We start from the raw sequence: 14,824 nt of genomic DNA, 5'->3' as shown, positions 1-14,824 counted from the left end.
GCCTATCTATTTACTTTTATGCTGAGTCATCATCCTCTTATTAAAAAGCACCAGTTGAAGAGCATCGCTGTCATTTGCATTCATTACTGTAAGTTTACATTGAGTATGACTTAACTGGATCTCTTTTACCATGAATTACAATGTCTAGTCAGTCCTTGGTATTTAAAGGTGCTCTGCATTTATGTTTTATGGTCTCAGAAAGGGCTAGCGAGATACCACCTTGTTATATCATATTATGATTGTTTTGAGAAAGTGTTGTCATCCGGGATTTATTATTATGGCTCACTAGTTGATTATGCTATTGATATGAGTAAACTTGAGATCTATGCGTTATTGTGAATGTGGTTAGTTATAATCTTTGCTGAAAACTTGAATGTTGGCTTTACATATTTACAACAACAAGAGCAAACAGAGTTTGTAAAAGTTTTTCTTTATCACTTTTAGTTTGTCAACTGAATTGCTTGAGGACAAGCAAAGGTTTAACCTTGGGGGAGTTGATACGTCTCCTACGTATCTACTTTTCCAAACACTTTTGCCCTTGTTTTGGACTCTAACTTGCATGATATGAATGGAACTAACCCGGACTGACGCTGTTTTCAGCAGAATTACCATGGTGTTATTTATGTGCAGGAGCAAACGTTCTCGGAATGACCTGAAATTCACGGAGCCACTTTTCAGAAAATAAGAAAAATACCTGCAAAAGATGAAGGCCAGGGGGCCCACCACCTCTCCACGAGGGTGGGGGGCGCGCCTGCCCCCCTAGGGCGCCCTCCTACCTCATGGGCCCCCTGTCGCCTCTTCGACTCCAACTCCAACTCCAACTCCATATATTGAGTTTCGGGGAGAAAAAAATCAGGGATAAGAATTCATCGCGTTTTATGATACGGAGCCGCCGCCAAGCCCTAAAACCTCTCGGGAGGGCTGATCTGGAGTCCGTTCGGGGCTCCGGAGAGGGGAATCCGTTGCCATCGTCATCATCAACCATCCTCCATCACCAATTTCATGATGCTCACCGCCGTGCGTGAGTAATTCCATCGTAGGCTTGCTGGACGGTGATGGGTTGGATAGGATCTATCATGTAATCAAGTTAGTTTTGTTAGGGTTTGATCCCTAGTGTCCACTATGTTCTGAGATTGATGTTGCTATGACTTTGCTATGCTTAATGCTTGTAACTAGGGCCCGAGTGCCATGATTTCAGATATGAACCCATTATGTTTTCATCAATATATGAGTGTTCTTGATCCTATCTTGCAAGTCTATAGTCACCTATTATGTGTTATGATCCGTTAACCCCGAAGTGACAATAATCGAGATACTTACCGGTGATGGCCGTAGTTTGAGGAGTTCATGTATTCACTACGTGTTAATGCTTTGTTCTGGTTCTCTATTAAAAGGAGGCCTTAATATCCCTTAGTTTCCGTAAGGACCCCGCTGCCACGGGAGGGTAGGACAAAAGATGTTATGCAAGTTCTTTTCCATAAGCACGTATGACAATATTCGGAATACATGCCTACATTATATTGACGAACTGGAGCTAGTTCTGTGTCACCCTAGGTTATGATTGTTACATGATGAATCGCATCCGGCATAATTCTCCATCACCGATCCATTGCCTACGAGCTTTCCATATATTGTTCTTCGCTTATTTACTTTCACGTTGCTATTGCTATCATCACTACAAAATACCAAAAACATTGCTTTTACTACCGTTACCTTTTGTTACCGTTATCACTACTATCATATTACTTTGCTACTAAATACTTTGTTTCAGATATTAAGTTTCTAGGTGTGGTTGAATTGACAACTCAGCTGCTAATACTTGAGAGTATTCTTTGGCTCCCCTTGTGTTGAATCAATAAATTTGGGTTGAATACTTTACCCTCGAAAACTGTTGCGATCCTCTATACTTGCGGGTTATCAATCAGGTCATGCCATCTATCCATAAAATCAGCACCCACACATCTACTAAAGGTGAGTTTCAAAGTGGTACCATCCCACACCTCAGCTACTGTACATTTCTGTTGTTGAAAAATTTCATACACCTCCCAAAATTGAGTTTTCAGGGAAGAATCCCCAACCCAGGTGTCGTCCCAGAAACTGATTTTGTCCCCTTTGCCCAATTTCCATCTGGAAAAGGTCTAATGCCCTCAAAAGCCCAGGTCACCCCTTTCCAAAAAGGCGACCCAACACCTTGTTTGGCCGAAAGCAAGTTAGGTTTATCAGTTCTATATTTATGATCAATTAGTCTCCCCCAATCATTGTCATGGTTCGCAAAGTGTCTTTTTGCCCAATAAGCTAGCAAGGCCATGTTAAACTCTCTTAAGTTGGGGATCCCCAGGCCCCCAAACTCCTTTTTCTGAGAAATCAGCCCCCATTTAGCAAGATGATATTTGTGTTCTTCTCCCTGGTCACCCCAGAAGAAGTGAGCCATCTGTGATGTGATAGCATTTATAGCCCATTTAGGGAATTTTATCACAGACATCAAGTACATTGGAATGCTAGTGATACAGGCTTTAAGTAGTACAAGCTTGGCCTCATAGCTGAGTAGCCTCCCCTTCCAACAACAAATCCTTTTAATGATTTTATCTATAATGTACTGGATATCCTCCTTTCTTAGTTTAAGATAGTGAAGTGGAACCCCCAAGTATTTGAGAGGGAAATCTCCCATCTTACAGCAGAAAATTTGGGATAGCAGTTTGGCCTCATCATCACTCATATTTATTGGCACTACTTCACACTTATCATAGTTAATTTTCAACCCAGAAAGGTTTTCAAAACAAGCAAGCAACCACTTTAGGTTTTTTACATATTCAGGGTTAGGGTTAAGAAACAATATCGTGTCATCTGCATATTGCAAGCAGATAAGACCACGTAGGATGATATGGGGAATAATCCCCGATATAATATTGCCATTGGCGGCCTTCATCAGCATTCGAGAGAATACATCCGCCACCAAATTGAATAGCATGGGGGAACTAGGGTCTCCTTGTTTCAGCCCTCCCCCCCCCACACACACACAAAATAAGGACCTAGAACATCGTTAATTTTAACACAGAAAGAGCTTTGTTTTAGAATTGATAGGTTCCACCTAATCCACTTAGGGCCAAAGCCCCTGGAAGTTAACATCTCCACTAGGAAATCCCGTTTTACATGATCATATGCTTTTTCATAATCTAATTTGAGAACAATCCCAGGATCTCTAGATTTATGAACTTCATGAATAGCCTCATGGGCAGTTACCACACTCTCAAGTATAAATCTGCCTCTCACAAAAGCAGACTGGCAAGGCGCCGGCAGCCTATGGCCTATAGGGGAACCCTATTTGTCATCGCTTTACTAAAGATCTTCACAGAGCAATTGCTTAAACAAATGGGCCTAAATTTTTTCATATTCTTGGCGTCTGGCTCTTTATGAATGAGGGTGACTATAGAGTAGTTTAGTCTTTGGATATCCAGAGATCCTCTTTCAAAGTCCCTCACAAGTGCCATAAAGTCCCCTTTAATAATTTCCCAGAAGTGTTGGTAAAATATGAAGGACAGGCCATCAGGCCCGGGGGCTCCATTGGCATATGAGCCCATAATTGCTTCCCTAATTTCCTCTTCTGAAAAAGGCCTTTCTAATATATCATTTTCAGCTTCAGTCACACGTTCCTCTTCAGACCAAAACTGGTCATTCGGGTGAATATTAGGTTTTGGTTCAAACCCAAAAAGGTTTTTATAAAAGTCAGTTGCCACTTTCATCATATCCTTGGTAGAGTATACAGGTCCATCAGGGCCTTCCAAGACAGACAATTGATTTTTACTCCTCCGTTGGTTAGCAATAGCGTGGAAGTATACTGTATTTCTATCCTCCTCTTTAATTTTCCTATCCCTATACCTCTGCCACATGGAAGTTTCTTCTTTCCTCCAAACCTCATGAAGTTCCTCCTTGATTTGTTTCATTCTGAGGATATCCTCACTATTAATTCTCTTTTGTTCAGAGAAGATGTCTAGGATATCAAATTCCTGAAGAAGCCCTTTTTTGTTCTTTTTCATAGCAGCTTCAATGTTAATGCTCCAGCCTTTTACCAGTTTCCTAAAGAGTTTAGTCTTAAATTGCCAGGTCTCAATAGCAGAGGTGAAAGGGGAAGGTGTGGCCCAAATCTTTTTCAACTAATGCCTGAAAATCAGGCTGCCCAATCCACCATTTCTCAAATCTAAAAGGTCTAGCTGGGTTGTGTGTACCTACCCCAGAGTCTAGCAAGATGGGAGCATGATCACTCCCAACCCTTGGTAGGGCACATAGAGATGTAAGTGGGAAAGGGCTATCCCAGCTAGTAGCAGAGAAAACTCTGTCAATGGTAGCAAAAATGGGGTTATCTTGGTTATTACACCAGGTAAAGACCCTGTTTGACAGCTTATATTCCATTAATCCCCATTTATTGATCCAGTCATTTAACAGAAAAGCCCAAGAATTATTGATATTGCCTGAGGTTTTTTCCTTAGCCTCCCTAATTAGATTAAAATCACCCCAAAATAAAACTGGGTAGCATAAGCCCTCCATGCTCCCATGCAATTCTGCAATAAAATCTACCTTGTCTACAGCATAGGTTGTACCATACACCACCACCAGGTGCCAACAGAAACCATCATTCTTATTTTTCAAGGTAACACTAATACAGTATTTCTTTATACTTACATCTAGGACCTCAAAAAAGTTAGACTTAGTACCCACAAGGATACCACCAGCAGTGCCCCCACTGTAGGGAGTATATGCCACTCATAAGCAGTGGAACCAGCTAAAGTATTAAGGAAGGAATCTGACAAAGTCTCTCTCTTAGTCTCCTGAAAACCTAAAGAATCAGGTTTATATTTATTTACCAAATTAGACAGGCACTGAAGTTTACCCTTTTGGCCTAAACCTCTTATATTCCAAAAGACACCAATCATGAGATTTTAAAAGGGTGTGTCATACTAAAAAGTCCACCTCTTATTGCATTCCCAGAGACAACAACAGCATCAGCAGTGCCCCTGATGTGTTATTGTCTGGGATGCCACTATCAGGAGTACAAACTCCATTTTCCTTATAAATGTCAGTGTCTAAACTGTCAGGTAAAGATATCTCAGGGTTTTGTGAAGCAAAAACTAAGCATTTTTCAGTTTCATCTCTAACTAAGTCATCAATGATCTGTTTCTTTTCTTTGTCATCATCCCCAATTCTTATGTTAACAGCAGAAGCATAAGCCTCTAAATTAGATGTAGATTCAGAAGTAAAAGACTTACTTTTGAAAGTGGTAGGGACCTCCAGGTTCTTTTTCATTTTGTAAGCAGTAGCCTTCTCCATGATGTTTTGCTTGTTGTGAGCTCTGGTGCTTGGACTTGCAGCAATCATTGGGCCCCACTTGTTTTTGTTAGTCGGTTGCTCATTGGGAAGAGGAAGATTTTCCACCAGGGCCATTAGTTGCAGGCCACTGACCACAGATGCATCCAAAGTGCCCATCTCCTCTTCAAAATCAGCAGCATCACTAGCAGTATCAGATTCAGCATCATCTAATTCCTTTAGTAACTCAGAGCAGTATTTTTCTGACTAGACATCGGGGGAGTAACACAATACCCCCCAATTGCAGCAGGAGGAGTAGATATGTCACGGATCTCAATGCTAGGAGCACTCAATACCTTGACAGCATCAGAGAAAGGTATTGCATAGTAAACATCCTGCACTTGTGGTTTCTCATTTGTTACTTTGTCCATTCTCACAGGAGAAATGCAAGCCTCAACCAGAATAGCAGGATGGAAGGAAACACTGTCCTCATTGTTCTTTTGTTTCCCAACTGGAGTTTTCACTTTATCAGCCCTGTTGGCCAGGTCTAAATCATCGATAGGTTGTTCTCCATCATCAAGGATATCCTTGTCAGTTTCCTTATCTTCAAAATCCTTGTTATCCTCGTCCACAACTATGTCAGTAGGACCATTGTCATCATTGGGATCATCAGCACCAATTTGCTCGAACCCTTCCACTGTGAAAGACAGAATGTACAACTTTTTCCTCATTTCCATGATCCGTTCAAAGGGTATTTTCGCTGGGTTTCTGCAAGCAATCTTAATCCTCACTTTCTCATAGAAGCTCTTCATCAGACCGTTCCAGTCCACGTCCACCAGGATCCCAAAGCACGAAGCGATCTGTGAAAGAACCTTCCATGTGCACCACTTGGATGACAGGCCTTCTACGATCACCCAGGCTTCAGTCAGCTCACTGAAGGGGTCAGTCGCACTAGTCCATTTCTCCACAGACACTGAAACTCCATCTATAGGCAGATCAAAGGCTGGAAACTCAATTAGCTCTTCTACATCCTTCCAGGGGGGAATCTAACCAGGAATTTTTTATCTGATAGCTGCCTGACTTGCCAGGACCAGTTTTTGTTCTTGCAAAAGATGCCTGACAGGTTCTTGATCAGATCTGCCTTGTTGATCTCTCCTTTCATTACCCAAACCTCTCCACAGTTCCTAAAATTGAGCCAATTTGCCTCACGCCCCACTGGCGCATCAATATGGTAGAACCCTAACCCCAGGGCCGAACTTCCAAAGAAAGTGGCCACTGGATGGGGTTGTGCCCAGGCAGCGCAGTTGTTGACGTTGTGGCCTTCCAATTCGCAGATAAAACAGATCTTCTTTTGAATGCAATTCCCCACGTAATGACCAGGACCGCCACAGTTAAAACATACCATGTCTTTGTACCGCTCGTCGAGGATCTGAATGAGCGGGGCAGGCGGAGGCGCAACCAGGGCTTGTTGGGGAGGGGCAGCGCCTTTGGGAGGTGGGCCAATGGGATTGGGACGCACCCCACCGGCCCAATGTCGACGAGCTGGGTTCTTCTGTGGGGGTGGAGCACGTTGCTTATGCACTCCGCTTGACGCGCCCTTGTCCGCCATGGCAACCACCTGAGCAAAGGATTTGGAACCACCTCCGATCCCTTCTCTGACGATCTTGAGCTGTATCGGTGGAGGGTCAAAGGGCCGGAGTTTTTTGACTGGGAACAAGTCAGATGGGGAGAAGCTACCAGCACGAACTAGATCCTTCCGGAGCCATCCCAAGGTGGAAGCAGTTCAGCTCGGGGGACGAGGATGGGGATGGCGGCGGGGAGGGGAAGGAATGGACCAAAGCTGTCCAAAAACCCTAGATATAGCCTCATCCGCGTCGTCGTGGGTAGAAGGCGTAAACTCCAAAGGCGTCTTCACCCTTCTGCACTTGATTGGTGGGAGCGACGTGGCAGTAGGGCCCATGCCACTCCGCATGGGCAATCCCGTTTGAATCACAGGGGAAAAATCCCCCAACTCAGGCAGCGTGCGCATCGCCACCGGCGAGAGCCCCTGATTCTCTGAGCATAAGCTCCGCCTAACAATCACCTGTCTCTCAAGTTGATGAACCACAACGGGCATCTGATTCTCAGGGATACAAACCCCCTCGCGTGACCTTGAACGAACGCCAGAAGAAACCTCGCCGCGGTCATCAAACCACGGCGGCTCGAGTGCGCCGCGGCAAGGCAGGGGGTTGGTGTGAGCCCCGCTCCTCGCCGCAGTCCTCATGCGCTTGGTGGCAGCACACCCAGGACACACTCCCACCGAAGCGCCCGCCGTAGTTCGCTCGATTTCGCCTCCGCCCTTGCCCAAATCACGAACTCCGACGGCTATGAGAGCGGAAATGGGGGCATCCTTGCTCTCTTTTCCAGCGTGGCCTCCTCGAAGATGCACCGCGCCAGCTTCCTCTGCTCCAAGTCTGCCTTCTTCCGACAAATCTCCGCGACCCTCGCAGCTGCGGATCTCGCCACCGGATCGGTCGCCGTCGCCACCGCCTTCCACTCCTGCACGCACCGGATCCACTCGAAGGTGGCGTCCCGGATCCTGGTCGCGCGCTCCCTCCACCCCGCAAATCTGGTCGCCATGAGAACTGCTTGCGGGATCGGAGAGATTAGCCGCAGAAACTCGGGGAATCTCTCGTAGATGGCGGGGGAAAGTGGCTGGGGTGGGGGAGGTGTGGATGTGGCCGGCATCCGCGCCACTCAGCGACGCAGAGGCATGCTGCGGTGCTGGATCTGCGGGGGCGGCAGCTATGGCGGGCGGGAGGTGCAGCGTCGCGAGAGCGAGAGCAAGAGGCATGCGAGAGCGAGCCGAAAATCCAATCACCCAACTACTTGTTCCTTCACCAGTATTCAGCATGAATTTCAAATGTATGATAAACCACGCCAACCTGAACAACATTTGAACAATATAAAGCACAAGTTGTGCGGCTTATCGAATTCACCGACCTTCTAGTTTGCAGGTATAATTTCATGTAGTTCCCAACTTATATGTTTAGACATGGAAGTTCATGATACACACAGAGCCTCCACTCCTCTGTTACACACTTGGGAGACCACCAATGAGGTTTCAGGCAAGTAGAAAACAATTGCTACTTCCGGTGATATAATACAACAGCGCTAATGCTTGAATCAATGTGTATGGCGAAATGGAACCAGGGCCACATCGATTCGCTACGAGTCTAACCGGCTTTGGCCTCAATCTCTTCAACCATGTGCATTTCCACAAGTTCAGAGTCTCCGTGCTCAACCAAATGTTCCCTGCAAAATGCCAATAATAAGAAACATCGATGCACACAAAATAAATAGATCAGGAGACCGTAAAAGAAAGGCTGTTCCAAAAAACTATGCATTTTAGTAGACATAAAAGCAACGTCTCATTTCCGTCTGTTCCAGAAACTTATCATTGGCAGACTATGCACTTTACTAGACATATGCTTGCTCTAGTTCTTGTAAATTGGCTCACACAAATAGATTGAGTTTAAGTACTCTCTTACCCCCACCCCCTTTTGTACTGGATCGCAGAACAGATTGCATGAGAATTCAGCCACACAAAACACCAATATGAGCCCAAAAAAAAGTTGTCCATACCTTAATTTCTCACACAGGCGTGCCAATGCATCAGCCCCGGTTCGTGATGCAACATCTTCTATTAGCCGAGCGTTTGACCTATTTACAGTCTCTGCTAGCTTAAACTCGCATAGTTCTTTTAAGGACGATGCATCAGTTAACACAGCTGAATGCCCGCCACCTGCAGCAAGTCTTCTCACCTCTCCAACACACCTACACCGCAGAAAAAGATTTCAGACTTCACATAATGTGCTAATCAACTACTAAGAATAGTTACACATTTCACACTCATAAAAGAGAGATGGAAGTAGGTGGCCTACCAATCAACCGGAGAAGGGTACCAAGCATAAGTAGATTTCTCATTAGCTGCCTGACCATAACTATTATAGCCCCATCCATATATACGGCCATCTTTCATAGATACAAGTGTGTGCGAGTGACCACAAGTAACAAGCCGGACACCTGACGGTATGACCAGGACTGGAATGTTACGAAGTAGCATGTCGGATCCATTAAGAGCGCAGGAAAAGAAACCGTTCTGAGGTCCAAGCCCCAGCTGGCCTACATGTCCTCCGCCCCAACCGTAGAGGGCTCCACCTTCCGTTACAGCACAAGAGTGAACCCCACCACAAGACACATCCCTAGTTACTATTCCTTCAAGGGCAACAACTCGCCTTGGGATTAGCTCCTTATCTCCAGACTGAAGCGAGCGATGCCCAAGCTGCCCCAGGCTTCCAAGTCCCCATGTATACCTGCAAAATTCAAAGGTATTTACAAATAGAAATAGATGGGCCTACATGATAAAAGGCTGAAGATCAGAAGCTGTTACAACAGACTGACTTCACATGAAGGCTTTCAAAAGAACATGCTCCAAAAACCTGTACTGCAATGTCTCCAAAAATGATGTCGTTTATAATCAAAACATACTCCAGCACGCACTTTGACCATTACTTTTTTCCAATACATGTCAGTAGAAGTTATAGAAATTATATAACTAAGTAATTTTTTTTATGACAAGTACTGTTGCCTTTTTCATATGAAAAACCTAAAGCATTCCAAGCATGGTTTATTAAACTATATCTATTTGGAAACGGGGGGGGGGGGGGGGGGGGGAAAATAAAAAACAAAAGGGGGGGGGAGTACATGATAAAATCCAAGATAGTTCACAACTCAGTAAAACCAATAGACAAGTCATGGTGTTAATACCTTGCAGCTTCTACCATAAAGTATATGACACATTTATTTTGCTTTAAGATGTGGAGAAGTGCAGTGATTTAAGTAATAGCAAAACTGGTTTTGGCCATATTGATTCCACTTATTAGATCGCATGACACTAAGCTAAATGATAACCATTGTGCAATGTTTCCTTCACAGCTGTTAGTCATGGCTAGCTCGTCATAAATCAAGCTGTTCTATTTTGCCAACTGAAGAAACCACACCACTTCCACTAACAGCAGAGAACAGCATCCTTTGAGATGACTTACACCTCCCCGTTTTCTGATATAGCTGCTGCATGGTACTCTCCACATGATACTCTAACAATCTTCACTAGCTCAGGTGTGTCATCAAGGAACCTTGCATAAGCATTTAATACACGAGCTCCCTGCAATCCTTCAGAAGTACAACCTCTGCCAAGCTGACCATACTCATTGTAGCCTGGCTAGTAAGAAAATAGTATATATTTTGTTAATAGTGAGAAATGAAATAATTGAAGAACTGGGTCCTGTTTTGATGGAAGAACTGGCTCATCTTGCATGTTTCAATAAAAGAAGTATCAGTCATGATAAGCTATCTTGATAGATTACACCTTAAGTTACAGTCACTAATCAAGGTTGTGAACAGCGATTTTGTTGTACGATTCTATGACTTCACGGTCTAAACTGATTGAACTGATTCTACTACAATTTTATGATTCTAACAGTTATGATCCAACGATTTGCGATCTTACCATACAGTTCCTATCCGATTCTGAGAACCTTGGTCATAGTGATTGACAAAGCTAGCACCAACGCCCAAAGTTTCAGTCTAGTATGTAGACTAGTACGCCTTTCCTAAGAATATACAAGTAAAAACATGTGGACAGAAGATGGACAAGACTTTTAACATGAAACATTACCCCATGCTTGCAGCAGGCCATCATCCGATAGGGCCACCACATGAACAGCTCCACAAGAAACCTGCCGAATTACCTGTGAATGTATGACTGATATTTTCAGTGGCATGATATCACCTCAAAACATACATTCAAAAACAGAGTCAGTTACATTTAAATCTGCCAACAGTTACTATTATTCATTTGGAGTGCTATTACAGCATCTCCAGCAGGGACCCTTAACACGGCTCATTTTGGTTTTGGCTTACCCCCAAGTTGCCCCCCCCCCCTCCTAGGCAAGTAACACAGGCCATATGATACATTTGGACCCCCAGCTAAAAAGCAAGCAATAGTTATTCCCTTACACCCTCTCTTTATTTTCCTAGCAGTAGACTAATTTTAGGGTTTACCATCATCTGGTTTTCCATAGCTATCAGGTTTATTAAGAAAGAAAAAAAGCACTTTCAGGGGCATGTGAAAATAGCATACAAGCATATAACCTGCTAGGTGGGAAGTAGAAATTCTACTAGAGATCTAATTTGGCAAACTAAGTGAAGTTTCCCAGGCCACCATGATACTTGTCACTGGGGGCACAAATAGTTCATGGACAACAGGAAAAAACATACCAGCACATGAGTATTGTTTAAACATTTGGTGCTCAGCTTTAAGGATCAAGACCACGAGGGATTTGAATAAATAATTTCCTATATGATGAATGTATCTATGCATATAGTTGGCATGACTTATCATGTTTACTTTCCAGACAGATGAAATAGGGTAAACTAAGAGGAAACATCAAATAAACAGGACAAAAGAAGAAGGCTGCAATGTTTGAGTACACAAACACTCGGTCTCATGAATCTACTTGAATTGTGCGACATAATTGATCCAGTGTAATTGAACTTTACCGTGTTTGGTGCAAAAGCACCCCAGTATAGGCGAGGGTAATCTGAGCCCTGCAAGGATCATGCAAACGCAAATGCTAACTATTTTTGTGTTGCAAGTTGGTTCTCAATCTACAAGGGGCAGATTCAGCAGTACAATTAATTTAGGCAAACCTGATTTTGTCCCCAAACCCATAACCTGCTTCTCGATATTGTGCCATCATTTTCTCGAGGTTCAGCAATAGCAGCTGTACAGTGTGCGCCACAGGACACCGATTTCACAAACTCAGTTGCCAGTGCATTGACTTTTTTAGGTTCCTTTGCACTCTCCTCTGTCCCATCTCCCAACTGGCCAAAGTCATTTGCACCTGTATATTTTAAGTTAAATGTGATCTGCTTTTTGAAGAATTCTAAACATATTCACATATACTTGGTACTTCCTACCAAACTATAAACACAAAAAGGTTACGCAGGAGGGCGGAATCGGAAAAATATTACATAATAACTATCAGAATGTGTTACGGCGCTGCTAGAAGGAGGGCGCCCTAAGACTAACGGGCCCATTAGGCCCATTACGTACTCTAACAGAATGTCATGTTATGAGAGGTGGCACCATGCTTTCAGACCTCCAGCTGAGAGGGCCAAGGAATCCTACTACTACTCGGTTGCAGCATGACCTAGATGCCTTCAGCTTGAGTCCTTGTCCTAATGGTGTCTTAGTAGCTGCACGTTCAGCTTAGGGAAGAGTCCTAAGTCCAACTTTGGTTTTGAGTCATATGAGTAAGGCCAACCTCTATATAACGAGGCAGTCACCATTGTTATGAATCAAGCTACAAAGTCTAATCACTAATCCCTATTTCTCTGCTTCTGCCTCCCATAATTCGGATGCCCTGTCCCTTGTGCCACTTCTGCTATCACAGCTCCGCCGACAGGGCACCGCAAGGGCACTGGTCCACGGCCTCCTGCCTATCACAATTATCACCTACGCGCAATCCATATTGTGACACAGAAGAACAAGCAACAAGCCAGTTAAATTAAGGAGATAAATACAATTGGTGAGACTGGTCTGAAAATGCCTAGCGAGTATGATGTGCCAAGTATCCATAGCACCGACCAGTGGCAGAGCTTGCACCAAAAAACTGGATGGGCTGGGTGGGCCAGGCTGCAAGAGTGCTCATGGATGACGTTCTACGGCCCATGGTCTGGCTGTAATGTGATGAAATGCTCCAGAGCTGGGTGGGCCATGCGCATGTAGCACCGCCACTGGCCCCGACCGTAAAAATCATCAGGGATAATAACTCAACTACAAAATTTCAGATCCAAATATAACAGCGATGGCATGGCATTAATGGCAACACTCCCCTTGATGATTATCTAACGCTCCGTAATATACAAGATTTAGTAAAAATGGACCTACCCCAGGTGAAGAGTGATCCGTCAGAAACGACTGCAGCAGTGTGAGCACGGCCACATGCAATATCGATCCATCTGAGGTTCTCGCCATCCCTACAGGTGAATAGTTTGGGAGGTAGGCTCTTGGGGATCCTCAGGTGGCGCTCCTTGCCCTTGCGTGCAGTCTGGCCACTCTGGTTATATCCCCATGTGTATATAGCACTCTTGGTTGGCACACCAACAACACGCAAGTTGCAAATCACATCATCTATATCCATTGCTGCCTGTTCATCAAATGCAAAAAAGCAAACAAAGTGACAAAGCGATGAGGACGAATCTATACAGGTTGGTGATGAAGCAGTTCAGCTACAAGTGTCCAACTTTGAGCAACACTTCAGTTACCCGGCACAGGAAGCAACTAAATTCACATCCCCTTTGAGGTGCTCACTTACGAAACAATTCAACTGGATAATTTACAATCATTGATCAGGAAGGTATTAATTAGAGGTACCACTATTACAAGTAGGAAGCTTATTACAGAAATTCCATAGTCGCACCCATCAAATCAGTAATTTAATGCAATGACACTGGTTAGGATGTGTAACCTCTGGTCTAGTTGGCCCCCAAAATAATACTACGATCTTTTGAAGTATTTCGAACCGCGGTGCCAACTTTAGCTAAAATGGCAATTCGAATTGCAAATTCAGCCACCAAGATTTCTATTTTATTTCTAACTGATAATCAATCAAAAGTTAAAATGCTCCCAACTTGCATAAAACTGAGACCCTGTTGACGGCACTAGCCACGCAGTCTGCCCAACATTAGGGGACTTTGCTGAGGGGATTGCACAAGAATCAGATACTCGGGGGCGCGGCACGGGGCATGTGGATTGTTTCAATGAATTGAACCCCATATTTTTCGTGATAGTATGACCAGTTCGTCAGGGTAAATAGACATTGGCGGCCGCCGAAATGACAGAGAAAAGAAGATGAATCCAAGCAAGCTAGGGCTTTCTTACCAAGAAAAGAAGGAACTACGCCCGGATGGATCTTCACTTGGGGCCGGGGTAGCAATCTCGCTGCCTTGGGTGGATGGGGGGGAGGAGGTCGCCGGGGGCGGAGCGAGACTGCGGGGCCGACGAGCAGGGGATTCCCGATTTCTCTAGAATAGCTTCCGGATTCCCAAGCGAGAAGGGAGAAAGCGAACGGTTCACACAATAAGTCACGTGCCGAACCCCAAGGAAGACGGCCGCAGCAAATGGTGTGATTTTTTCTTTTCTGCCCAACAAACAAGCGTCCAACTTTAAATTAGGGCTCTTTTGATTCAAATGAATTTCATAGGATTTTTTAAGGGGCTGGAATCCTTAGAAATTTTTCTTGCATTACTTGTTTGATCCTACTTCCTCCGTTTAGAATTACTTGTCTCGAAAATGGATGTATCTAGAACTAAAATACATCTAGATACATCCATTTCTGCGACAAGTAATTCCGAACGGAAAAAATATTTTTTTTTCCTATGTAATCATGTGTACTACATTTCATAGAAAATCTAGCAT

General features: G+C 44.2%; 1 protein-coding gene across 1 annotated transcript; it reads right to left on the bottom strand.

The window, feature by feature from the left end:
• Positions 1-8,232: 8,232 nt before the first annotated feature.
• LOC125509017 (RCC1 and BTB domain-containing protein 1-like) lies at positions 8,233-14,475 on the bottom strand. Its single transcript, XM_048673857.1, has 9 exons — positions 14,288-14,475; positions 13,295-13,553; positions 12,052-12,245; positions 11,902-11,949; positions 11,018-11,090; positions 10,386-10,557; positions 9,222-9,653; positions 8,923-9,114; positions 8,233-8,592 (listed from the first exon to the last, which is right to left on the bottom strand). The coding sequence occupies exons 2-9, from the start codon at positions 13,545-13,547 to the stop codon at positions 8,514-8,516; spliced, it is 1,443 nt and encodes a 480-aa protein (XP_048529814.1). The 5' UTR covers positions 13,548-13,553; positions 14,288-14,475; the 3' UTR covers positions 8,233-8,513.
• Between the last annotated feature and the right edge of the window lie 349 nt (positions 14,476-14,824).

This window comes from Triticum urartu, chromosome 5 (genome assembly GCF_003073215.2).
Source record: "Triticum urartu cultivar G1812 chromosome 5, Tu2.1, whole genome shotgun sequence".
Lineage (NCBI taxonomy): Eukaryota > Viridiplantae > Streptophyta > Magnoliopsida > Poales > Poaceae > Triticum > Triticum urartu.
This window is presented reverse-complemented; position numbering and strand designations above follow the sequence as displayed.